Source organism: Vicugna pacos, chromosome 2 (genome assembly GCF_048564905.1).
Source record: "Vicugna pacos chromosome 2, VicPac4, whole genome shotgun sequence".
In the NCBI taxonomy this organism is placed as follows: domain Eukaryota; kingdom Metazoa; phylum Chordata; class Mammalia; order Artiodactyla; family Camelidae; genus Vicugna; species Vicugna pacos.
Window position 1 is genome coordinate 104,038,768 of NC_132988.1, and position 27,799 is coordinate 104,066,566.

General features: G+C 46.3%; 1 protein-coding gene across 1 annotated transcript; it reads left to right on the forward strand.

Annotated features, from left to right (window-relative positions):
- Nucleotides 1-753: 753 nt before the first annotated feature.
- On the forward strand, nucleotides 754-27,205 carry LGI2 (leucine rich repeat LGI family member 2). The gene is made up of 8 exons (XM_006207011.3): nucleotides 754-1,061; nucleotides 2,986-3,057; nucleotides 4,650-4,721; nucleotides 6,720-6,791; nucleotides 11,821-11,892; nucleotides 12,600-12,769; nucleotides 18,941-19,105; nucleotides 25,998-27,205. Exons 1-8 carry the CDS (start codon nucleotides 856-858, stop codon nucleotides 26,813-26,815), a joined length of 1,647 nt encoding a protein of 548 aa, XP_006207073.2. The 5' UTR covers nucleotides 754-855; the 3' UTR covers nucleotides 26,816-27,205.
- Nucleotides 27,206-27,799: the final 594 nt, after the last annotated feature.

Genomic DNA, 27,799 nt, shown 5'->3' on the forward strand with positions numbered 1-27,799 from the left:
TAGGCTTTTTAGCTCTGTAGCAAGCAGCAGGCAGGCCCCAGAGCAGGAGGGGTGCGCACTGCTGTAGCAGCTTTTCCTGCCTACCTGCCTTCAGGAGGGAAAGGTGGCTGGCTTCAGGAAGCCCAGGGTGCGCGGGGAACAGGAGCCCGACCCCACAGCCTCACCGCAAAAGACAGGCAAAGCCATCCCTCAACGGCATTCACTTCTTTTTAAAAATTGATAAAAGCTACTCAAAATTCTGTACTCTCCAAAGACCCAGGACAAAGTCTCCCTTCCTGGTATCAAGCCAGTTCCCCCAAATTATTTCGAGCCGGTGGAGAGACTGCAGGCATCCGATCGCGTACCGCTTGGCCAGGTCCCTAGGGAGTCCCCGTCCCGGCCAGCCCCTCCCGCAAGGTCACCCAACTTTTTCCTGTGTCCGCAGCTCCCGGAGAGGGTCCCGGAGGGTCCGAGGGGGCGGCGGCCGGGCGGGTCCCGAGGCCCCGGGGGCCGGCGGGGCGCGGCGGGGGCGGCGCGAGGCCCCCTCCCCCGCGGGGCGCGCATTATTCATTGGTCAGAGCGGGCTGCGGGCGCGGGTGCTGATGTCAGGCGGGCGCGGGTGCGGCGGGCGCAGCGGCGGCGGCCGCCCAGCAGCCCGGGCGCGGGTGGGGGGGCGCCGAGTGGGGGCGGCGGCCAGCATGCTGCTCGGCTGCGGCTCGGCCTCCCACACCCGCGGCGCCCCAGTCCTCGCCAGCAGCGGCGGCGGCGGCGGAGCAGCGAGCGGCGCCCGCGTCTGCAGCGGCGCAGGGTCCGAGCGCGCGGCGCGGCGGCGGCGGCGGCGGGGGTCGCGGCCGGGGCGGGGACCGGGGACCCGGCATGGCGCTGCGGAGGGGCGGCGGCGGCGGTGCTCCGGGGCGGCTGCTGCTGCTGCTGCTGCTGGGCGCCGCGTGCCTGATCCCGCCGAGCGCGCAGGTGAGGCGGCTGGCGCGCTGCCCCGCCACTTGCAGCTGTACCAAGGAGTCCATCATCTGCGTGGGCTCTTCCTGGGTGCCCAGGATCGTGCCGGGCGACATCAGCTCCTTGTGAGTGAGTGGGACCCCGGCAGCTCCCGCCGCGTCCTGCCCCACCCTGCGCTCGCCGCCGTCTGGGAGTTGCCTCTGGAGCTGGGACGGCGCGACCCTGACCCCCACTTCCCGGCCCCGTTTCTTTGCGTTTGGGTTGGGGAGCGCTTTGGGACGTGGGTGGAGTCTCGGGCCCTGGGGAGGATGAGGGGAACCCGAGACCCGGAGTCTGGGAATCCAGAACAGTCCCTGTGGCACTGTTTCTCAAAGTCTGGCCCACGGGCCACCTACATCCGATCCACCTGGAGGAGCTTGTGCCAATGCAGGTTCCGGGGCCCGTGCTGAATGATGCAGGGTCTCTGGACTGGAGCCTTGGAGCCCGCATGTGGCATCCCCAGATGATTCTGGGGTGCATTAAAGTTTGACAGGATGTGTACGGAGGGGGAGGTGGTTGTGTAGGGGCATATATGTGCAGCTGAGCATGACTGGAGTGATTGCAGACAGGGGAGGAATAAGGCCTCACTGTCCCACCTGAGGTCTGGGGCTGTGGTTTACACCACGGCCTCCTCTAGACGTGTCCACACTGCAGGTTGGGGAGAACCTGGGAAAAGGCATGTAGCCTCTGGAAGTGGAGATGCCGCCCCATGTGGCCTGGAAGAGGGAAGCAGGAGGACTTGGCTGAGCGTTGGGGCATGTGGGGCATCCAGCCCAAGTGGCCAAGTGCTGGAAATCAGCCTGACTTCTTGCCCTGAGTTCATATGGGCTTCTCACCCCACTCCCCACGACATGTTATGTTGGCTGTTTACTCAGCGCTGGAGGAATGCACAGGAAAGGGCTTCACATTATTTATGCACCTGCTAAGGGATGCTTTCAACCTGGCCTCACACAGCCACTCAAGCCACATGACCAGCTCTCATAATGGCTGTGGAAGGGGCTAGTGCGCTATATCATTACTGCGGGGAAATGCTTCCTGCTGAAACAATCCCTTGTTCCAGGCCAAGGTGCTGGGGTGATGCCACTCCATCATAGAGGCAGGGAATCCCCGGGGAGGAGGGGGAGTTGCTCACACTCAGGGCACTTTCTCTTGCGCTGTCTTCCACCCCAGGCAGGGCTCTGGGGCCTGGACCCAGGAGTGAAGGGGATCCTGTTTGCATTTACAGGAATTCAGGGGAGTCTGGCTGGGCAAGAACAGAGGGACTGTTTGATTCCAAATATTGCTATGTCGGGTGACATGGAGGATTCCAGAAATGAGAATCCCCCTGGTTAAATCCTTTAGACCAGCAGCTGTTTAACTGATCTGCATATTAACTGAAATAAAGTACTGAGGTCCTACTGTGGCCAGAGAGGATCAGGGACCTGGTGGCTAAAACAATCAAGCTCCTTGTTCTGATTGACCATTAAACCTGGCAGCTGGCATTGCCTCCTACCACACATTCAAGTTTAGGTGTCTCTGAGTTTTCTCCCCAAGGCTTTCATGGTGCATTTAATCAGAAGTGCTCTGAGTGACTTTCAGAGATGTGCTCCCAAGGGAAATGCTTAATCCTACCCTGGAGTTTCGTCGGCCAACATTAATGCTGTGTCTACACAAACAGAATCATGGGCAGAGGTGAAATAATTATCCATCTTCAGCTAGGGCCTCCCATAGTTAAAGGAAAGGAAGGGAGGGGATTGATTTAAACTGGCTGAGATCTCATCTATGGAGAGAGCTAGACTGATGGTAAAGGTTTCTGTTATTTAGACCAGTTTTCATACTGATCCAGTTCACTGAATAATTGCTGGACTCATCTCATTCTTACCCCCTGAGAAGCCCCTGGCAGACTGTTTGAAACCTCATTCCCGAGTGGAGGAGTTTGAAGTACAGGTGAAGGGTAGGGCCACTTGCCCATCCTGCCCGGCACTTCCAGAAAGCGACCTAGTCCTCATTTTGTTCCTCTCTTGCCTCTAGGAGCCTGGTAAATGGCACGTTCTCGGAAATCAAAGACCGGATGTTTTCCCACCTGCCTTCCCTGCAGCTGCTGTGAGTATGAGAAGTTCTCTCTGGAAATGGGGTTCCTGGAGGTACGGTTTTGGGAAGAGCCATCTCTGCCTCTTTGGTATCAGTCCTTCCTAAGATAGCCAAGCTCCATGAGGGAACTGTGGCTGGCTTTTCCTGTTAACTTGCCCCATCCTGTCCCCACCGAGCCTGAGTTCCAAGGCTCTTTGCTGAGTATCCTTTCCTCCTTTCAGCACGTTTCCCTCACGGAGTTTATTGTAGATGCCACCGCCCATATCCAGCAACTGGAGACTTGACATGGTTACATCAAATCATGACCTGAATTTCACCCAAATGAGCCATTTCCCAAACACTTCACTTTAAAAGAGAACCTGTATTTTAAACTCTTAATGTTATCATGGAAATAGGAGTATTTCTACGTGACTGAGTATGTAAACTGTTGGGCAGCATACTATGCATTTATGTGCAAAATTTTATTTAATCATATCTTCCCTACGAGTAGGGTATTTTTCTTATAGATGAGAAAACAGGCTCAGGGAAGTTAAGTAACTTGCTCAAAGTCACAGCCAGAACTCTAACCCAGGGCTCAAAGCCCACACTTTGAGAGTAGCATCCCAGCTACTCTCGCCAAGTGTCCGTGTCATGCCTTGTAGCCTAGGTCAGTTACTGTTTCTTGATAAAAGACAAAGTCCAAAATGTAGTTTTCAAAAGCAAACCAGTGACAGGCAAAGTCACGAGTACTTAGCTCATTCTCTTTATTTGTATCAGTTTCTTAAATTTGAATGAGATCAAAATGAAAACAAGCCACGTACTTGGAACATACAGAGAGACATGGAGACGTGGGCCATGTTTGACCACTATTCATCCTACACCAACTTAATGTTGATATTTTTGTCCTTGAAATGTTACTCATAATGTTATCCTTAGCATTTTAAAATCTGTAATTTCTTAGAAATTATGGTTCTATTAAAATATATTTTTCATATGCTAGGAATGAAATTTTAGGTATTTTACCAAATACCATACCTGGTGACTATATAGGTTGTATAAACTTTTACCAAATGGACTTAAATGATCTCTTTAAAAAACTATGTGGTGATAAAGAGTCTTCTCAAGGTTCTTTTTATTATTTCCCATGGGGGTGTGTAATGGAAAGGGGTTTTGTTTTCTTTGTTTTGGGGTTTTTTTAATTTGTCTCAGCTTTGTGACTTTGATCAAGTCACTTAACTTCTCTGAACTCAAATTTCTCTAAAACTAGACTTGGATTAGATCTTTTAGATCCCTCATCTCACGATTGCTTGTGCATCATAGAGCACTCACTGGCTGTCGAGTTTTGCTGAGCATCAGGATGTTTTGAAATAACAGCTGTGAGGTCATATTTGCTAAGACCCACAGGGAAGAAAGAATGGAGTAATGCAGGTGAACAGAAAATCTGGCCAAAGGGAACCGACTTGCCATTGTCCATCAGTGTCCGTGAGTCAGGTTGTGCACTGGATGGGACAGTTTAAGGCTGAGAAGAACCCAAGTTGGCAACAGAAGAAGACAAAAGAAACAGTAGCTTCACTATGTGACTCAAATTTTATACTTCTATACTGAATTCTGTCCTTTATTTTCAGATTGCTGAATTCTAACTCATTCACAGTCATCCGGGATGATGCTTTTGCTGGACTTTTCCACCTCGAATACCTGTAAGTTTGGTGCTTTGTCTATTTGCTGAGCATCTGGTATGTCAATGGAATGGCTATATCGCTCTGCAAGTTGGAACAGCATCTCTTAGAGAGCTCAAGGGTGGAGAAAATGCAGAAAACCCCATTCTCTTTTCAGTGCTGACCTTTCATGGTTTACTTGTGTATAAACATGCTGGGACAGGAGGAGGTTGGAGACAAAGGGAGGAAAGGAAACAAAGAAGGAAAGATAGTCATTCATTCTCTGCTGACATTTAATTTGTAATGACGTAAGCACAATTGGAAATTGCGTTGGATATTTTTACCTCTCAAAACTAGGCATGGATTTGCTGATCAACCAGAAATAAGGCTGAAGGATTCTGAGGGTTATTTATTTTTAAGAAAGTCTCCTTATTTGGGGACACAACTTTGTGGTTTTAATTCGGCTGTCCTATATCTCATTTGCAGTATCTCCTATGAGCTGCTGCTGAAGGTCTAATTTTTTTTCTCCTTTAAAAATAAAGGTTATTTTTCCCTTCTCAGATGTGCAGCTTCCCCCCCCACCCCACCCCCGCCCAGCAATTAGCTCTGTCCTGGCTCTGATTTCTGCCTCTTCCCACTTTCTTATAGTCTTCCCCCACCGCGAGGTTCTTCCATCCTTGTCTTTTGTAACTTTGTAATAATATTAATCCTGCTATCAGATGGGATTCCCTTACTTAGCATTCAGAGGGATTTTTAAAGCCTACCTCCGCTTTCTTATCTGAGGTTAACAGGTAGATGTTTGAATTCTAAACACGCCCTGGGTCTAAGAAAGCTCTCTGCTGACTTTATGTCCTCAGGAAAGATGTATCTGAAGGAATTCTTTCTCCAGAGGACACATAATACTTGTACTGTCATAACACTGGGTAGTATAGGCACCCTGGGTAGGGTGCTAGGGCTGAAGGGCTGAGTCTAACTAGGTTCCACCAAAGCGCGTAAACAGCCGACGGAGGTGGTGAACGCAGAGCTGCCCATTCCCTCTTTCGAGCAGTTCACCTTCCTGTCAAAGTTATTGAGGAGAAAGTTCACTTATCAGTTTATACTGAAGTCTGTTGCTGAATAGACCCCCAATTAAAAAAATAAAACAGGGAGCAGATAATTCTCAGTGTTAAGAATCAAGGACTGTTTAACCAGCCTATAACATTCTGTTACAAAGCATCTCCATTCGACTGTCTCATCCGAGACCCTCTTACATTTGGTGAAATGTGATGCCGTAAACTAAAATTCAGTTCTCTGAGGCCCTACAGAAGAGTCATAGTGCACTCACTTCACATATTTCCCATGTCACATATTTAAAGCACGGCCAGAGTTATTATTGCCAGGTCCTGTGTGCAAGCCCTAAGACACAGAGGAAGAAGTCTGGCCCATGCTCAACTCCTTATACTTTCTATTTCTTAGTGGCCCGGACATCTTGAGAGCATCTCTGTCTGGTCATCCATTTGTTCACAGATGACACTGTGTAGAACATGATGAACTCCAGCTTGCCAGGAACCAACAGAATTAATGGAATTCTCCCTGGGCAGAGACTTTAATATGGAGATGTAAAACTGTGGGCTCCCCTCGAGGGACTGTGATATGAACAGAAGTATTAATAGCCAGGCAGTGGGAAACGTAAGAAGCTTGGAGCGGGGAAGATGTCTGGAAGCCTTCCAGTCTTGCGGAATTTGAGAATTTCTCGCCGTGGCGTAGTGCTTTCTTACTTTTATTTTTCCCTCAAGATGTTTTTACCCGTGCTGCCAACTCTGACTCTGAAGACTTCCATGCTGCTTCTGGAAGGGGTGTGGAGTGTACACTGTGCACGTGCATCCTCGCACACACCCCACTTCCACTTGGAATCAGGTGTAGCGGGACCTAGCCTTCAGAGATGAACTTCTGAAATTCATGCATGCTTTTAGATTTTATTCTGAAAGCACCTCGGTATCAGTTTTTTCAGAGATATTAAGCAGAGAAAATTCAGTTTCATCGTGTTTCTGTTTTCCCTAGGTTCATTGAAGGGAACAAAATAGAAACCATTTCCAGAAATGCCTTTCGTGGCCTTCGTGACCTGACTCACCTGTAAGTCCTATGAAAAGTGTTGTAAGTCCTTTAATGTGTAGAGCAGGGGTCACTTCCTGGTGCCTCTCTCATTCTTGACTGTTTTGTCCATTTGTAACATTCTCTGAGGGAAACTCATTTACAGGTTGCCTAGAAGATTTCTATATTGTTGATCAGACACCAGCCCATAGTGATTACTCACACACTTGGCTGTATTATCTTTTCCATCCTCCCAAATCACCATATGGCCCTCATGACTGCACATGAAGTAAGCTGAGAGGGGCCTCTGTCCAGTGATGGACGAGGTGAGAAAGAAACAAACATGGATCACACACCTACTGTATGCCCGGCCCCGAGCTGAGTGCTTAGTGAGTCTTCTTTATCTTTCATGCTAATCTGTGAGTCCCCATTTTACAGATATGGGAAGTGAGGCTTCATGACTTATTGAAGAATGTTGAATCAGGATCAAAATTAGGATGAAGTAGAATAGAGACATTTTTGTGGTTCCTCTAATTTGAATGCAAATAGCTTTTTCTTTTATGTTGGATTAATCTTCGGCTTAAGCTAAGCTCTCTGGGTTCTTTAATAGCTTTCTGGAGAAAAAAATTAAACAAATGGATTTGAATTGACATGTCGAATGAAGTAAGCACACACACACACTTAGAAAATTTAGAAAACTGGAAAAAGTAGTGCCTGTGTTTATGAAAATGTGAACATAGTCATTGTCTCGGTAGGAGCAATTTATTAGCCAGGAACCAAGTTCCATTTGCGTGACGGATATTTTGTGTTTGAGTAGGAAAACGTATCTCATCTCCATAGTCAGCTTGTCTGTGGTAAAAGGAAAATTGGGGAAATTGGAGAGCTTTGGATGGGAGTGTTGGGCGGGGTGGAGGGGTAGAACCTCCAGTGTGTGTAACCTTGACTTATACAGCATCTAAAGAGATAATCATTCACACCAGTCCCTGAGAGAGGCAAAGGTGTCTGTCCACAGGCTCAGCGAGCACTTGATTCTGGAATCCTACCAATGGGAAGTCCTGCCTGAGTTACAGCTTGTAGAGTAAGGAGATGAGGGAGCGGAAGTGGGGGTGCAAACCTCTGTATCAGCACGGGGGTCCTGGAGAGCGGCTCACTCTTGTCGGCACTATTCCTCCAGGTTTTCTTTCTCTCCAGTAAAAGCCTTGACTGCTTTTTTCAGATTCAACCTAGATGCCAAATCCCCATCTTCTCGTAAAGGGCTTTGAGTCGCACAGACTTCGGTTCAAATCTCAAAGCCGCTATTGGTTAATATTATTTAGCCTTTTTTGAGCCTCCCTTTTCTCATCCTTAAAAATGGAGATGGTTATACTGACCTCATAAAATTGCTGCACGTGGTGGGTTAATGCTTGTTTGCAACGCATCCAGCCCGCTATCCAGGGTAGATGATCAAGGTCTGGTTGGCATTGTTGTCATTGCAGTTGTTCACAACAGCAGCGTCACTCCCTCCCTCCCTCCTGCAGACGTCTCAGTTTTCTCTAAGGGCTGCCGCATAGCCTTGGCAGTTCGGGTGGCTAGACAGGGTGTGCTAGCAAGACAGCTGCGGGTGTCTGGAGAGGAACAACTGTGGCCAGACAAATCCGGCTCCCAGAAGTCAGGAATGAGGGGCTTTGTTTTTGAGCAAAGACTCTGGGCAGATTATGAACCTAAAGCAAAGCTCCTGTGACTGGCTGAGTTTACCCAGATATCTGCTTTCATTTGACCGCTCGGCTGTGGGTCCCTGGTCTGAGAACAGGTGTGAACATGCAGGTGTTGTGCATGTCTGTTTGCATATCTTTGTACACGTGGGCCCTCGGGTGCATGGACTTCTCTACATGTGTGTGCGTAACGCTTTGTGTGTGCGTGTTTGTGTATTTGCACATACAACCACATGCTGTGTATTACCCATATGTGTGCTTAAGTGTAAGAGGTACCTCCTTGTCTGTGTGACACTCAGGGGGCACAGAGGGAACAAAGGAGTCCTCTGCTTGGGCCCAGAGCACATCTGACACGTTAGAGGCGATCTAGGTCCGTCCAGCTTGCATTTCCATCCCATAGTCAAGCCTACGGGGCCCTCTCTCTCCAGCTCTCCAGCCTCATTTCCCTGCATGTCCTCACAACACTGGGCTCGCAGTGGGCCCCGAGCTCACCCACTTCATCCTGTTTCCGGTCCTTTCCGGTCCTTTCCCTTGCCCGGGATACGGTCTCCCCATGATCTCCTGGAATCTGCCTTTTCCTTCATAGTCCAGATTAAGTTCTATCTTCTCCCTGGAGACACTCCTGGTCTCCCCTCCGTCCATCTAGCAGCCTTCCCAGTTGACTCCACACAACCTTTGCTGTAGGCCCTGGCCATATTGGCTGGGGTTTCACGGATGTTAGCTTTATCTCCCCAGCTGTGTTGAAAGCCCCTGAGGGCAGGGCCCATGCGGATCTTCCATTAGGTCTGCTCTTACCCCATCATCTCGCTCAGGGCTAAGCCGGCTCGACATTCTTTCTGATTCATTGGCTGTCTGATGGGGTTCATAAGCTGGATTTCCCACATATACTCTTCTTCAGGACAAGTCTTGAGGCTTTTAAAGTTGACTCCTCTAGGCCGGAGATGTACGGAGTAATGAAAGCATTTAATACACTGTTTAAAGAGTGAATTGATCCTCCCACCCCACCCCATCCCCCCTTTTGTAAATTGCTAAGCAAAGAGAACACATCACCTCTCAAAGTTCATGCCATTGCTCAAAGGAGTCGCTGTCTGGAATTTGCTTGTTTAAGTATCTGATTTTTGTCTCTTTATGAACTTTTCCAACACCTACAGACTCGCATTCATATGTAAAGAAACATAGATCAGGTTTCAGAGCTCTGAAGGAGCAGTGCCAATCTGTAACTAAAATCTAGGGCATTTGTTTTCCAGCAGTCTCGTAAAACCCAAGGGACAGGTTGCTGTTAAGCAGTTTTAGAAATGAAGTAAGTGCCGTGAATTTGTAGACAAAAATGAAGTGGAAAGTGAGATGTTATACATTGAGTGTGAGGGCGGTGGATAGTCCATCTAAATAATTCAGCTTTCTGAAATCCAAATGGAACACTTGGAACAGTTGCTACATATTCTGCTTTTTTTGGCCTTGACCATTCCGTGTATGCTTATCATTTCAATAGAATAGATTAAAATTCACTAAAAAATTTAGCTAAACTGTTAACCTTTAATTAGCTAAAAATTATACTTTACTTTCCAGAACGAGTAACCATCAACCAGAAAAAAAAAATCAAAACAAACATCTCCTTTTTAAATTTCAAAAAGCTACTTCTAGAGAATGTTCAATCTGATTACAATCTGTAATCTATAATCTGCAGTCTGTAGTTATGATTTCAATCTATAGTCTGTTCAGCCTGTTTTCCAACATCTTTAAAAACTGACCAATTTGGGAAAGAAAGATAAAAACAATACATAAAATTATACTTTAATCCATTTGTGGTTACCTGGATGAGAAGGGATTTAATTCAGAAACTATAGTTCCTCCTCATATTCTGTTGGTATCATGCAGCAAGAATGTTTGGATTAAAAATGGGCACAAAGCTTTCTCCCCTAGCTGACTCTACAGAGGAACTCCCCTTCATTCCTGCTTCTGGGATGGGTCATTATAATGCTACAAAAGACTAATTCTATATATATTTTTAAAGAGGTTGGTGCTGAATTGTCTACATGTTGATTATCATTTATAGGTTTTGTTGTTTGTACTCAAATGTGTAAAAAACAAAAGTCAGCATCAGGTTTTTGGCCGACTCACCTCAGGGCATGGCACGCAGGGGAAATCAGATTTGATGTACGGGGTTTCAATGCCTACCCTCTTTCTGCATCAACAGCCTAGCACGGTGGACATGCATCTTCAGCAGGATGATGACAGGGCACTGCATGATCCTGAATCATCAGAGAAAGACTTGATGATGTTCATTCAAGTCTGCTTCCTGGAGATGGGGAGTAGATTAGGATATTTTAGACAAATCTTTAACACCAAGAGCAAAAATGCAAAATGGTTTCTGGTCAACCTTCATTAATGAGAAAATGAAATTGGTCACAATCAATCATTCCCTAAACATGGTTGTTCACTGAGATTATATATTATCATTAGGGTTAGAGCTGAGATTCTTTATGAAAGAGTATTCACTGAGTCCTTTTTTATACTCCTAAGTAATAAAATTCACTTAGATGGACCATTAGAGAACTTCTTCGGACAAGACTATACATCTGCCTTTTATCATCCTCATTTTAGTGCTTAAATCATTCATTCAGAAAGACTGACTAAGTACCCACTACGTGCCAAGCACTGCTCTAGACGCAAGGGATACAGATATGGACAAAAATCTCTGTCCTCATGTTGCTTACAAATAGGGAGAATACACAGCCAGTAAACAAATAGGTCGTGAGTGTATACTGTATGCTAAGTGACAGTGGTACAATGAAGAGCAACAGAGTAAGGAAGGGAGTTGTGTAGAGGTGAGGGAAGGTGGTGAAAGTTGAGGGCAGATCTAAAGGAGGTGATGGATGAACCACGGGGATATCTAGAATGCAAGAGCATTCAGGCAGATGAACACCAAGTTCAGAGACCTTGAGCTGGGAGTGTGCCTAGCCTGTCAGTGGAACAGCAGAGGAACCCATGGGGCACTCTTAGCAGTCAGAGATTCCGTCCCACAGTGGGGATGGAGGTAACTAAACAATGGAGGTCTTGGGTGCCATCAAAGGGATTTTGACTTTCATTCCGAGAAAGGTGAGATGCCATCTGAGGTTTAATAAATGTATATCAAGCACTTAATAAATGCTTATTTTAAAAAACAGAACAAAAACATACATTGTGCACTCCAGCATCTATCATGTTATTTTTGTATAACTCAATTCGTTTGTCTCAGCATCGATGACCAAAACCAGAAATTGAAATTCCTTGTGCTGAAGAAGTTTAGAGTTCTGTTTTAAATCACTTAATTTATTTAAGGGACTTCAGAGTGATAGGGCATGAAGATAATAACCACATTAAAATGTGACTTCTTGTTTTAGTTCTTTGGCCAATAACCACATAAAAGCACTCCCGAGGGATGTCTTCAGTGATTTAGACTCTCTGATTGAACTGTAAGTAATGAAAACTAAGTTTATGTGTCCTTGTCTTCACATCCCTTCTCCTCCTGTACTGCATTTTTCTTTAACATTGCAGCTAGAAACCTATGACAACATAGAAAATACTGGGAAACAGCATATAGTTTGTCCTGTGTTCGATTTTGCCATTTTGGAATATACTTATTAGCATCAGGCCAACGGTAATTTGGCACGCTTGAGGGGGAGGTCTCCTTTCTCCCAGAGACCAATAGTGTGTCCAGCTGTTTTACCTTTCAGCGTTTGTCATTTCTTCCTGGGCAAAGTTTAACAAGATCTTAACGTTTCAGTTGTGTTCTTCGTCAAAGCTCTCTTCCTGTAATGTCCTGTCTTTACTTGTGAGAACCTATGCTGGGGTGGGGGGTGCCACCTTCTGCCGCCCCTCCCCCATTTCCAGCACGGCATGTTGACAATTTCAAGAGGATCTGGAGAAATGCTGCTGTGTCAACACCAAGCACTCTCTGTGTGCTATACGGTTAAAATCGTGGTCACTGAAAAGCGTTAGATAAAGTCAGTGATAAGTGCAAGACGTCAAATGTGTTAAATACAATTTTTAAAAAATTCCATTTGGAGGCATTATTAAATATGTCAGGATGTTAAGAATTCTGGAGTTTCATGTTACTGTCAAAATGTTTCTGACATGTCTTTTTTTCTGTGTATGTGTTTGTTTTGTTTTGTTTTCTTAGAGATTTAAGGGGCAATAAGTTCGAATGTGACTGCAAAGCCAAGTGGTTGTATCTGTGGTTGAAGATGACAAATTCCACTGTGTCTGATGTCCTGTGTATCGGTCCACCGGAATATCAGGAAAAGAAGCTGAATGACGTGACCAGCTTTGACTATGAATGCACAACTACAGGTATTCAGAACCTCTAGCATTGAAGTCTGATATTTAGAATAATCCCAGGGGCTTGGGGTATAGCTCAGTGGTAGAGCTTGAGGTAGAGCATGCTTGAGGTCCTGGGTTCAATCCCCAATACCTCCATAAAAAAAAAAAAAAACCTTTGTTTTTTTTTAGATTGTCAACGACATGAGGGTAAAAGTTGTGTATAAAAATTATTTTAGGGGAAATTTAATTGATGTGGCGAGGAAAATTTCTCAATGGTTTGGGAAGATTTTTGTTAACAGCACTGGCTTTAACTTTGATTCTTTTTGATTCGTTACAAAATTCAAATTTCTCTGAAGATTTTTTTTTTAAAGACCAAAAGTATAAACTAGTGAGTTTGGCATGAGAACATTTTCATGTCATCCTGGGCTTCATGGAAAGACAGTGAGGAGAAACCTAAATCATTGTTCTCTTGAATGAATAATATGAAAGTTATTGAACATTTAACTGATAACTTGTTGAACATTTAACTAATAATTTAAAATCTATAAATTGCTTTTGTAGTTCCATGTAACATGAGAAAGCTAGGTAAGTCACAACAAATGACAAAGTAGAAATACAAGTTAACAACTAGTTATCAAAAGGGAAAACTTACATGGGGGAAAAAAATGTAAAGAAAGTTTGATTTTGTTTTCCACAGCCTGCCTCAGGCTTCAGTTTATACATTTTTCAGGTTATAAGATAAAATTATAATGCTAACTGCCTCTGATGTCAGATCTTGTAGAGAGCAGGTGAGTGTCTCCATGTGAAAGGCTTAGGTGGAGTTCCTGCAGCTTCTCAGGCCAGATTTTAAAGGAGAGTGGATCAATCCACAGTATGAAACCTGCTTACCAGACAGAAAAATAAACATTCAGGCTGAGAGCTGATATCTACAAAGCCTCAGGGCACGTCAGTGGAAGCCACAGGAATGAGAACTCAGAAAATAGTTACAGAAACTCAAAAGACAAAAAAACTCCAAGAACAAAATATCACATTTAGGCTAGTTCCACTGCTACCCCCAGAACAAATAAACATCCACAAAGTAAAGATTATTTCTAGGGATCTCTGGTAAATGAGGGTAAAATGGTAAAAAGTTCTGCTCTTTTCTGGGAGGAAACCTGCGGTCTTACGGACATGCCCTTGTCTTTCATCCCTGGACAGGGACTTACTCAGCTGTGTAATTGGCAGGTGCCCTTTAACCAGCTGAGGCCACTGAGGGGTTATGTATTGTACTGTAGAGCAGTGCAATAAATCAGAGGTCATGGTCAATGACGTTTGCGCCAAAAGATGGCATTCAAAGCCGCGCTGTATGAAATGCGAAACCACAGCTCGCTGGGGCTCCTCTCTGCCTCTTCTCGTTTTTCTGGAGAGTTCCCCAAAGCCCAGACTGAAGTGAGCAGCTTTTCCTTTGTTCTATTCAGACCTGGCCTTAGTGTGTGAAAACTTTGCCAATCTCAGAGAAAAATGGCTTGGGCTCTAAGGGCCCTTGGGAGGTAGGAACCTGTCCTAAGCCCAGAACCTCTGAGGCAGCGTGAGCCCCTCAGCACATTCCCCTCTGGGCATTCTCTTCTACGTAACTTACCTTTGCTAACAAGCTTCCTGCTAAAATTTACAAAGTCAGCACCTCTCCCTGGTAACAGGGAGATGATGATTCTGGCTTTGCTATTGTTTTATCCCTGTAAGACAAATGAGCTCTTGCTCACAGTTTCTTCCATCATGAAAAAATGGTGCCACCAAGTTGTGACCCACCCCCAAATATTGTCCCTGCCTTGTAAGAACTAGGTCAATAAATTGTGAGTTTGGGGTGTTCCTGCCTTCTGCTCAAATCAAACTTCATCCTCTGGTGCTTTATTTAAGGCCGGGAGGGAAATGTGTGAGGATGGATGGAAGTTGGAAAGCCAAGTCTGAGAGTCATTGTACCATGACCGAGTCCTCACGCGAGATTTGGGAAGGAGCACATTTTCTTAGCTCAGGGTTTTAGGAAAAGAGTACATTCTTCAGGTAGAATGTACTACCTTCTCACCTTGTTCTTCCCAGGGCGAAGGAGGTACTATTACCATCCTGCTCCTCAGTGCAGGGGTGTAATTAACACCACAAAGCCACCCCTGGACGGTTTCAGCACTCCAGATTAATCACAGCCCTTCCATAACCCACTGCTTCAAGTCTATTTTTAACCACCTCAGAAATCCCTGTTACCCACTCATGATTCCCCATGTTAGGTGGATAATTCACTAAATTCCTCAGAGGGAGTGAATTTTGCATCCTAATTGTCCCGTTAGCTTCCCTGTTTCAGGGCTGATGAAAATGCAAAGAGAAATAATGCATTAATGTGCAGTTTCTCTCCCAATAGGATCAGCATCATGTATAATTTATTTTCTGCAAGTGCTATAAATAGCTATGTAAAAATCTGTTGATTCCAGCGGGAGCAAGGCCTAAATTGTAAGAGTCCCACTGACATCATGAACTTAATCCAATGTGAATGGAGGTGGCAGGGCTTTTCTGTGGAGAAGGCCATTAATACTTTAACACTAGTAAATTGATGTCATATCAATATGTGCATTGTCTGAGATCTTTCCACAGTGAATGTGCTTTGGCCGTTTGTGAAAGATAACTTACAACGGGGCTGGGGGAAGATGTTTAATTTCCTTGAGTCCCTGCCCCAACTCACACAAACACACATTCATCAATCATATTGTTTCTTCTTTCCCTTCTTTTCTTCCTCCCTACTCTTCCTCCTCCCTTTTTTGGGGGCGAGAGGGGGTAGGCAAGGGAGGTGAAGGGTCTCCTATTAAGAATTAGGTTTATCATTTAAATGATTTAACAGTCTGTGCTGTGCCAGATAGTCAGTATATAGAGAATATTATGAAGCCAACGTTTGGGGGAAATAAATGAAAATAGCACCATTAAAGGCAAGATCTGTAAAATGCTCTCTGTCTGGGCAGCTCTCTTTCATTCTGGGATTTTTAAATACAAAACAGAAACTTTTTGGCCTGCACTTTAAACGACCTACGTTTTTAAGCTAAGGAATGTTTGTGTTCGTGAGAATTCAAAGTGCAGCCGGAGACTAGTGAGAACCAGCAGATGGGGTCGCAGACATCCCAGGAGTGTTTGGAACCTTGGGAGACTTGGATGAGACAAGGCCGCTGGAGATGTGGGAGGGGTTTATAGCCTTCTTGGCTATAACTGGAAGAACACAGCTGTATTCTCTGGTCCTCGCCCGTTGCAGAAAAGGAAGGAGACAGTGCCTGCTCGCATTTCCCTTTTTCCATTTCCCTACACGTGAACATGGAAACCTCTCGTCCCCCGAGTGCATTCTGAGTTCCACACTAGGGCTGCCAGTGCCTGCAGGAGTGAACTAAGCGGGGGGGGGGGGGTGTTCAACTTTCAGTCTTTGATTCAGCCACGGAGGATTCGGGGGGGGGAGGGTACTTGATGGAGGAGGGGGAGCGGGGAGCCATTCTGACTCTCCCCTAAGTCTTCAGGCAGGCAGCCTCATACTGTCATTGTTAGGGAGTAGGTCAGGCTCCAGAGGGATGAGCCTAGATGAGGCTGTGCAGCAACACTTAACCCGCACTCTTACTTAGTCTCGGCAGCAACCTTCTGAGATAGACGTTACCCGTATCCGTTTACTCCTGGGGACCCCGAGGCTCAAGTGTCTTGCCTGCGGTCCTGGAGCTGCAGGTGCCGGGAGGGTAGCAGCCAGTCTTTCTCACCCGCCCCCGCTCTTCAGGCGGCACCGCCCCCGCAGTGGGGGGAGGGGACCTCCTCCACTCTTGCCGCCTGTCCCTGCTGTCCTTGGCCACGTCTTGCTGTCGGGTGCAGAGGCAGCCTCCTCTTTGCTTCTCCCTCTTCTCCCTGCACCTGCCAGCCTCATTCATTCAGCCCCCGTCCTCCCCCCACCCACCCCCACTCTTTAGAGTGGGCCGAGGGCGCGGCCAGCCCTGCCCCTGCCGCGCACGTCAAGCCAGCAAGGATTTACGAAGCAGCTCCTGTCCACTCAGCCTGAGAGGGCACCTCCGAAAGGAGCACGTACTGAGCATGCGCCTTGTGCTGGGCACCGCTCCACATGAGTATGAGTCATGATCTATGACAAGGAAACTGAGGCAGAGAGAGAGTTTGGGTAAACTTTCCAAGGTCACTCAGCAGAAAGGCAGAGTCAAAGCTTCAGCATTTTCTCTCAGATGCCATTAAAATGGACACTCCCTCAAGAGACGGCCCGGTGATGGCGAGGACAGCGGAGGGGACTGTCCTTTCTTGGATCTTAATAACATGCTTATCAAGTGCCTGCTGTGTGCTGAACCCTGAGGTTGGCACGTCCACCAACATGACCCAGTCTGTCCCCGCCGTCGAGCTTGGGTGGTAGGTATCGTTGCCCCAAGTTGTGGACAAGTGAACGGAGGCCCTGTCAGAGCAAGTGCACAGCACCCAGGGTCACCAGCACAGGAAGTGGTCACAGGTGGTCTGACTCCAGGCGCAGCGTTCTTTCCAGTGCCTCACCCGCCCTCCCTCCTCAGCCCTGCCCCCTCTCCTGCCCCCTGACCGTCACCTGCTCTTCCCACGCCGGCGCCTTGCCTCCCACCTCAGCACCTGCTCAGTTGCTCTGCCCCCTTTCTTGCCTCTAGTCCTTTTGCACTGGCCCTCCTTACTCACTACCTGGTGGCCTCACTACCCTTTAATGCCTTTCTCATTTAACATCTTTTATGAGTCTTCTGAGTCCGTTATTTCTTGAGTGGTTGCTGTGGGCTTGTGTCATGGGGTGTCTGAGAAGTGTAGGACCCAGGCCCTTCCTTAGGAAGCCCTGGGTTCAGGAGACATACCATACTGGCTGTGTGGCTATGGCCGGGCATGCACCCTCTCTGAGATCCAGCTTCTGGCTCTGTAAAATGACTCTGGGCTCTAAGACATCGCCCCCATTTCTCCAGATCTGACTCTGATGCGGCTGTGTTGGAGATTCAATCATTGTGAATAATCAGATGTAAACAACAGAGCCTGGTTATGAGTCCAGTGAGTTAGGAGGAGTGCCGTGATTGGACCAGCCAGGGAAGTTCTGCAGAGGAGATGGGGCTCGAGAGGGCACGGATAAGGATTGGGTGGCGAAGAGGTGGGCAAAGCCAGGATTTTCTCATAGGAACAACTTTCCTAAGCTAGATATCAGCCATCATTTTACCCTGGGTGCCTTTAGCCTGCCAAGAAGCTGTGCATACTGAAAGATCTCTGGCCAAAGAAATAACTTACCTTAAACTTTTTTAGTGTTATGTTTCTTTTTGTTTTTTTAAACTTCTTTCTTTATTGGTTCTCCAGCTATCCCACACACTAACTAGTCTTGCGTCCAAGGGCATGCTAACCCTGTTCCTTGGTAAAATTGTATGTTCCTTCCGAAGACATCATACAGTGAGTCACTGTAGCTCAGGGGAGCAATACGGATGGCAAGTATCTACTTACCACTAAATGTAAGAGCAGGATGCATGCTCAAATAGGACGGCTTCTAGGTTGCCTGAAAATCTAATAGATCTCTTGTAACTGCTTGTTTAGCTGCAGAACTCTGGCCCGATCCCAGGCACAGCCAGTACTTAGTGCTGCTATGAGTCCAGGAACCAGTAAACATATTTAGGTTAACTGTCCTGCACTGTGGGCTTTATAAACCTCTGAGACCTTATCAGAGAGTTTGATGTGGTTTGCAAAAGTGCCGCGTGCCCTTTGGGGAGTTTATTTTTAGTTTTCTTTACTCCTGGGGCTATTCTGAGACAGCTAAAAATACAGCGTTTCTCCAAGGAATTTGACCATCGCAGCCCTGTTTCACAGAGTAATTTTCATGCTAGTTTCAGGAATGTCACTCTGCAGCATCTTTCTGTCCTGTCTTTTTGAAAGCCAGGTCTCACCAAATTTGTTTAAAACTTTGAGATCCTCTAGCCAAACTTGTGAACTATTTATCTCAAAGAAGCTATATTGGCAGCTGTGCATTCAGTCTGCAAATGCCATGCAAGCCAAACCCTCTGGAATCTCCCAGAGTGAGACGTACTGTGATGTGTGTTGCTTCTCTCCTGTCCTCCCCCCGCTCCAGTCCTCTTTGGAACTGATGAGAGGGGAGGTAGAAGGGGAATGATGGGCCGTAATTCCCACAAGAGATCTCACCGAGATTTGTTTTTTTCAAACACCCATTCCCAGATTTTGTTGTTCATCAGACTTTGCCCTACCAGTCGGTTTCGGTGGATACGTTCAACTCCAAGAATGATGTGTACGTGGCCATCGCTCAGCCCAGCATGGAGAACTGCATGGTGCTGGAGTGGGACCACATCGAGATGAATTTCCGGAGCTATGACAATATTACAGGTGTGTTGTGGCTTTGATTGGTTGTACTGACTTCACATCAGCGTGGCCTAAAGCCTGGGAGTGAAGAACGTTCTCCGTCATACTGGGAGGGAGCTTGGCTCTCTGGCTTGGTCCGATTTGGGAACACATTCCAACCCACCCTCATCTCTTCAACTTTTTCTGGACATGGTCAGTTATTGGTGAGAACGGAAGCCTCGGGTGGTGATTCTGTTTGTCGTAGGTGATCCTTTTGTAAAGAGGGTGATGGATGGCCTGTGGTGGGAAGTGTTTTCCCACTGAGTGTTAAGAAGTCTCCCCAAGAATCCCTGGATCTTGAGTAGTTATGGTAGTCTAAGACTGCACCAGCTTTTCAGCAGCTAAATGATTCCTTTGACTTTTGCTAAGCTGTTAACTAATGTGCTAATATGCATATGGGCTCATGTACACACATGCACACACACATGGATACACATGCACACACACACATTCTGTAGCTGTTTCTACTGCCCCCTTGCCAGGTCCTGTGATCGCTGCTTCCTCTTAATAAGTACACACAAAATAACACTTCTTTCAGTGCTATCAGGGGATCCCACTGTCTTATCTCTTCTAAAAAGGGACTGTCTACTTGCTTCTTAAATAAGTGGATAAAGTCAGAATAATCTTTCAAAGACTCCCCATTTATTGAAATGCCATCTGATTATAATACTGACTTTGCAGACAGCGTCACGTGGCCTGTTACCCCATGAGGGTTTCCTTCAGTAATTGCTGGACCTGTTCGAGCAGCATCTTGCTGCCGCAGCAAGAAGTGTATCTGGGTAGAATTCCCAAATCTGGAGGCTCCTAGGAACCTCTCAAGCACAAAGCAGAGCTGTGAATGGGCCTGGCCTTGCAGCATGGAGAGGTCTCTGAGATGTACGTGAGAGAGGGACTCTCTGTCCACGTGTATTTTTGCTGCGCTCTTTTCTCTGACTTTGAAGATGGATGAGGGCGGGGTGAGCCGACCCCTGAGCTGCCTTTCCTCCCCTCCATGGGAGGAGGCAAGGCACTGGTTAGTCTCACGGAACTCACAACAGCTGTTCGAGGTGTTACTCCAGGCTCCCTGCCTATAGGTAGAGGACAGATGCCCTCTGTTCAAGCGAGAGGTGGTGTCTAGACTATAAAGAGCTCAGGTTGTGAAAACCTGTGAAAGTGGATTCTACTCCTAACTTCGCCATCTGCTAGGAAAGTAGCTGCGGCCTTTGAGACTCGGTTTTTCTGTCTGTAAAATAGGTAGGAGATGTACCTCCCATGGATGTTGCGAGGACTATAGGAGGGCCAGGCACAGAGCAGGCAGTTCTTAATGTTGCTTCCTTCTCATCTTTACAAATGAAGAGACGGAGGCTCGAACGTGTTGAATCACTCCACTGTGATTCCAAGGTGGAGCTCATGGTCCGTCACGGCTGCATCCCACCCCCTCCCTCTCCTAGGTTGACCTTGGTAGGAGAGAACAGTACTGCCCTCCGCCTGCCCTTGCCACACACTGCAGCTGGTCACAACCCCAGATTCATCAAGTCATTCATTCATTCATTCATTCACTGAGATTCATGAGCACTCACCCTGAGCCAGACACAGTCTAGGCCCTGAGGTCAGCAGTGAACAAGCCTGATAAAAACCTCCATTTTCAAGGAGTTTATATTATGATGGGAGAGAGAGAAAGACAATCAAAAGACAGATAATTGTAATACACAGAGTACATTAGAAAGTAGCGTGTTTAGAAGGGAAAGGAAGATGGGGAAGGAAGATTGGAAGTGCTGGGCAGGGGAGGATTGAAATATTAGGCAGAGTGTCTGGTGAAGGCTGCATCAAGAAGGTGTTGTTTGAATAAAACCTGTGGGACATGAGGGCTTGATGCACATGGAGAGCGGGCGGGAAGAGCGTTCCAGACAGAGGGAAGAGTGAGTACAGAGGTCCAGAGGCAGGAGGGTATTGTTCCTGTTTGATGAATATCCAGGTGGGTGGTTGGCTTGGACAGAATGATCCAGGGGGAGCTGCAGGAGACAAAGTCAGAGAGGCAAGAGGGCTGATCATGGGGGCCTGGCGGGTCTCACCAAGGGCTTGGGCTCTTACCTGAGTCACAGAGGGTTTGGGAGAGAGGTCAGCCAGGCTGCCCAAAAGATGCAGGTTGTGTCTGGCTGCTGGGTTGGGAGTGGGCTGTGTGTGAGGAGAGGACAAATGTGCAATCAGAACAAGTAGCTGAATGGCTATTGCAAGAATTCAGGCGAGGGCTGGCGGCCTGGACCTGGCGGAGGCTGCAGAGGTGGTGGGGAGGAAGTGGTCAGTGAGGCCAGACTGGGAGTGGCTGGAGCCAAAGCCAGGCTGGACCTTGTTGGTTTCCATGGATTCCTCAGCCTCTCAGTCCTGAAGTCCAAATCTTCTGAGAAGTGGGCAGCTGGACATGAAATCTACTGGGCTCCCCTTCACAGCCAAGCCCCAGAAATGAGCTACAGAAGTGTGGTAGTTAAGCTTATGAATGCCAGCGTCACACTGGTTTTTCATAAAACTGGCTCTAGATGTTTCTAGCTGGTGACCTTGGACAGGTTTTTTTGTTTTGTTTTTTTAATGGCGGTACTGGGGATTGAACCCAGGACCTCGTGCATGCTAGGCACATGCTCTGCCACTGAGCTATACCCCTTCCCCACAACCTTGAACAAGTTTCAATTTTCATGAGCCCCTGTCATTGGTAAAATGGGAATTTCATGAATATTGGGCCCATGGGAATTTAACCGAGCAGAGTGTGTAACACTTACCATGGTGCCTGGCATATAGTAAACACTCAGCAAGTGTTGGGGTATCAGTTTGGGATAAAAACATATATTTGATTATCATTCCTTGCTACCACCATTAAGGAAATCCCTCAACTTCAGATCCTTTACTCTTCTTAATTCATGAAAACACACAGCACCCTGTCTCAGGGTCCCAGCACACCTTGCCAAATATATATTGTCAAGTTCCTGTCACTTACTGATTTTTTTTTATCACATCTTACAATTCAACCAGCTCACTTTCTTTTATTTCTCCCTTCACCTGAGTCTCCAGGCTCAAATGCGGTCTCCTCCAGGAAGCATTCCTTGATGACCTGATTGGAATGAAATATCTGTCTGCTGCCTTAATACATGAATTTCTGTTAAATACAAATCACGTTTGCTGCCACAAAAGTTTCCACTTAGGGAAAGGCAAGTCACATTTATGTACTCAGTAATTTACAAGCCACTTCTTATGTCAACCTCACAACAACCTCATAACATGTGTACTATTGTCTCTATTTTATGTTGAAAGAAATAGGAGCATCTCCTCTTCCCCCATAGACCATAACCCTTTGACGTCAATGAAAACTTCTGCACAACCTTCATAGGCATAGGAATGCCAGGAGCAGCAGGGACTGGCCTGTGGGAGGCAGGGGAAGAAGTTGGGAGAATGGCTGGAAGGAGTGGGACCAGCTGGAATTCAGCCTGGTGTGAAGGAATGCCCCACAGCTCAGGTGCTGGGCAGATGACAGATGGATAAGCAAGGGCCCAGCCTTGAACCAGACCAAGATAGATGTGGACCGCTCCCCACTCACAGGGCCATGCTTGCCTCGTTTATCATCTTGTCTGATCACAGGGCGATCCCAGAGTCAGCAAGGGCTGGGCAGGATTTGCTCCATCCTTGCCCAGCATGTCGGGGGCTCCAAGGAATGAGAGAGGCACCTGTTTCCTCTTTGGTGGCCCTGCTGAGGATCGTACAAAAGGGTCATCCATTTTCTAGTGGGAGAGGGGCACCCAGGGTCGTAATCACCCCAAAGATTTGCTCCTCACATCTTCTCCTTTTTTCTCTCTCTGTCTCCTCTCAGCTTTCCTAATTTTGGTTAATTATGTTTGCCTTTTGATTTCTGCTCACTAAGTATGTTACAGCATCTCTCTTTCTAGATTAAAGCACACTCAGACACAGACACACACACAAGAAGATTCTTACTGCTACTGCCAACTCTGTTGATTAAAGGTGTTTACCTGGACAGAGGTGTTCCAGAACATCTCCAGGAAAGAAATTCCTTCTGTCTCACACGTTCCCTCGGCTGAGATAAGCAGAGCTGGAGGACACTTTTGAGTAGCAGGGACCTCCACAGCCAGGGACTCGGGAAGGGGATGAGGATCATGCACCTCAGTGAGTGTTGGCAGGTGGAAGTCAGTGCAGTTTCTGGAGAGCAGTTAGATAGTTTAAACCCAGAAGAAGCCTTAAAAATGTGTACAACATCTGCCCTGCAATCTCTATGTTTAAGAACACTGCCAGATGGTTTTCAAAAAAAGATTTCTCTACAGGGAAGCATATTACTTACAATAATGAAAAACTGGAAATAACTGCAATGTCCAACAGTAGGGGATTAGTTAAATAAAATATGGTGCATCCATGCAATGGAACCACGTAGTGTTAAAAAGTCAAGTTGTAGAAGATACAGTAGTATGGGGAAATGTTCACAACACAGTGGTCAAGGGAAAAGAGTGGGTTATAAAAATCCCATGTATACTATAAGCCCAAATCTATTTTTAAAATGCATTTAAGTATGTGCAGAAATTGGCAATTTAAAAAATCAGAACATTATGTTACTTTAGCATTTGAAGTTCAAGTGGTTTTTATTTTCTTCTCTGTACTTTTTTGTACATTTGTGGTGGAGTGTAGACTGGAGCTAGATTACCTGGACTTGGATCCCAGGTTTCATCACACTGTAGCTGTGTGACCCTGTATAAGTTACTTAACTTCTCTGTGCCTCAGCTTTACCCTTTATAAAATGGGGATCATGATGATGTTAATAATAGTACCAGCCCCATAAGGTTGTTGTAAGGATTCAGTGACTAAATGCATGTAAGATGCTTAATATAGGGACTTTATAAGTGTTACTTATTATTATTTTAAAATTTTGCTTTGATTAACATTGAAAACTTTTATACGCAGAAGAAAAATCGCAATAATTAGTTTTAAACAAAGGAGAGGAAACAGGTTCTTGCAAGAAAGCCAAAGTAGTGAAAAAGAAAAGTAAATCCCACCCTAAAAACCACCCACCTTCCGTCTGTTCCACACCCTCCACCGCCCACGCCCAGTTCACACCAAGGACAGAAACTGGGTAATTACCCTTGTAATTTACAGACCAAATTCACTTTGGTCCAAATTGCCTAGAAAATTAGGTGAAAGAAAGAACTTTTAATCGAATAACCTACATGGAGGGTCAATGCGCTGAGAGGTGGGTGGCCCTATTGCTTGCTGGCTGGAATAGGGGGGGTTAGCGGAGGGTCTGGAGGTCTGGGTGCAGACGGAGAGGATGGTGAGAGGTGGCCCAAACAGGAGAGTCATACCTGGAAACGTTTCCCCTTTCCCTGCAAAGTTCTGGTTTTGTGCTGCCGGAGCTAGATCATTCAGGTCATTGCTCATCTACAGGTACTCCCACAGCGACTGCTATGGGCCATCGCTAAAGGGCTGGGGCTTTTGATTATCAAGACAGTTGCTTCAATTATCCAATGATGATAGCTACTAATTATTGACCACTTCCTGTGTGTGCAAGCTCTGTACTAAAAGCACTGACCGTGGAATTTCTCCCTTAGTCTGTACAGTGGCTCTGTAAGGCCAGTGCTGGCAGCATCTTCAGTCTCATTTAATAGTGCAGGAGCCTGAGCACAGAGAGCCAAGATCACCAGCACAGGGTCAGAAAACTTGTAAGTCCATGGGGTCTAGAGTCACAGGGTTTAACACTCATCTATTCGGCCTCCACTCAGCTTTTGGCTCCAGAAATCAGAAAAGATCTTATGTCATCGAGGGCCCTCATTACATTTTTTTTGTTCCTGCCTCTGAGCCCCAACTCCTAGCTTCTTACCCCACAAGAGAAGAAACCCATTTAAGTGCCTCATTCTGCCCTCTGGACTTGGGAATAGCGTGCAGACATTCACTTGATGTGTTGGTGAATTTACTGAATTCTGAGTCTCCCTCTAAAGACACCAGAGGCCCATGTGACCAACACTTACCTATTTCGATGGAGGTACATTTAAAACTTTTTTTAAATTTTTTAATTTAATTTAATTTGTAAGTTATTTTTTAATATTTTTATTGAAGTATGGTCAGTTTAAACTGTTGTGTCAATGTCTGTTGTACAGCACAATGCTTCAGTCACACAGGAACAGACATACATTTGCTTTCATATTCTTTTTCACCATAAGTTACCAAAAGATATTGAATATAGTTCCCTGTGCTATTAAAACTGTTTTTTAAATTGTGGGGAAACATACATAACATAAATTTACCATCTTAAGTACATTTAAGTGTACAGCTCAGTACATGTACATTGCCCTACAACCAATCTCTAGAATTCTTCATCTTGAAAAGCCAAAATTCTGTACCCATTAAACTCTAACCCCCATTCTCCCCTCCTCTCCAGCCCTGGCAACCACCCCTCTACTGTCTATCTCTATGAATCTGACTCCTCCAGGTACCTCTTATAAGTGGCATCATACACTATTTGTCTTTTGTGACTGGCTTATTTCACTTAGCATAATGTCTTCAACATTCACCCAGGATGCAGCATGTGTCAGAATGTCCTTCCTTTTTAAGGCTGAACAGTATTCCACTGTGTGTATTTACCCCATTGTGTATCCATTCATTCGTCAACGGACTCAGGTTGTTTCTACCTTTTGGCTTTTGTGAATAATGCTGCTATCAATGCAGTGTACAAATACCCCCTCAAGAGCCTACTCTCAGTGGTTTGGGTATAGACCAGAAGCGGAATTGCTGGATGGTGCAGTCATCCCGTGGTTCACTTTCTGGAGGACCGGCACACTGTTCTTCCAGTTTCACGCTGGGCGAGCGTTTTTCACGGTGGCAGCCCTAACCCCCTCTCCTTTCTTTTGGAGCACAGGTCAGTCCATCGTGGGCTGTAAGGCCATCCTCATCGACGACCAGGTCTTCGTGGTGGTGGCCCAGCTCTTTGGTGGCTCTCACATTTACAGATACGATGAGAGCTGGACCAAGTTTGTCAAATTCCAAGACATAGAAGTCTCCCGCATCTCCAAGCCCAACGACATCGAGCTGTTTCAGATCGAGGACGAGACGTTCTTTGTCATAGCCGACAGCTCCAAAGCCGGCCTGTCCACTGTTTATAAGTGGAACAGCAAAGGCTTCTACTCGTACCAGTCGCTGCACGAGTGGTTCCGGGACACGGATGCAGAGTTTGTGGACATAGATGGAAAGTCACACCTGATCCTATCCAGCCGCTCCCAGGTCCCCATCATCCTCCAGTGGAATAAGAGCTCTAAGAAGTTTGTCCCCCACAGTGACATCCCCAACATGGAGGACGTGTTGGCCGTGAAGAGCTTTAGGATGCAGAACACCCTCTACCTTTCCCTCACCCGCTTCATCGGGGACTCCAGGGTCATGAGGTGGAACAGTAAACAGTTTGTGGAGATCCAGGCTCTTCCGTCCCGGGGGGCCATGACCCTGCAGCCCTTTTCCTTTAAAGATAATCACTACCTGGCCCTGGGGAGTGACTATACATTCTCCCAGATCTACCAGTGGGATAAAGAGAAACAGCTCTTCAAAAAATTTAAGGAGATTTATGTGCAGGCGCCTCGTTCCTTCACAGCCGTCTCCACTGATAGGAGAGATTTCTTTTTCGCATCCAGTTTCAAAGGGAAGACAAAGATTTTTGAACACATAGTGGTTGACTTAAGTTTGTGAAGGTGTGATCGGTGAATTTAAAAGACACGTAGCTTTACCTTTTAAAAGAGAGGACAGAGATGGGGTGGGGAGGGGTAGGGGGAGAAAAAGAAGCCAGGTTCACAGTGCTGACGTTAAAAATGCACTGGGGAAGTAGTTAGAGGTTTTCAAACTTTAGAACTCATATTTTAATCAGGGATTGCATTTATTGACTAACTGCATGACACATCCATTCTGCCACGTAAAAAGTCATCTTAAAGCCTGTAATTGCTAAGAGCACAGCATTAACTCTTACCATCTAGGGAAGTAACGTGCTTTTATTTTTTTTTCTTTTAATGAAGAAGAAGAAAATTGGATAAGATAGGATAGCTCTTATGATGAAATGATAGTAATAAAAAAAGACCAAACATACTATGGGCCCTTCTCATTCCGTTTTAGTAGTCTTTTTAATAAGAACTCTTAAAGCCAAAGTCAGCTGAAAAGATTTGCTGCTGATTACTTTAAAAATCTGCTAATACTCAGCAATGCTATTTTGAGCCATCCCAGATTCCCGAATCCCCCCTAAGAGCCCAGCCTCAGCTATTTCACCGGCTCATATGGATGTCCATCCCGGGTGTGTTAACAAAATAACTTCTGACATTGCTTCCTTCGCTACAAAGAAAAGGTTCTGCTGACACATGTCTAGGCCCGGGGCTGGGCTGTGGGCCAGGAGTGAGACAGAGTCATCCTCTCCTCTTGTGGTTGAAAGCTGACCCCCACGGTGGCCGGAGCAACAGTGCTTGTTTGATGCTCTGTGCGACTCATCGGCTTCACTGGACCTGTCCTTTGAGTCTGTGGGTAACCAGCAGACAGGCCAAAGACAGAGCGGTGCTTTTTATTCTGTCCTTTAGAGCAACAGAACAGGTATTTCCATCTGATGAGCATTCAGTAGAGTTTTTGAAGTAGGATTTTGTGGAGTCAAAGAGGACTTTACACAAGTCCTGATGTTCTTTGAAACCTAGAGAC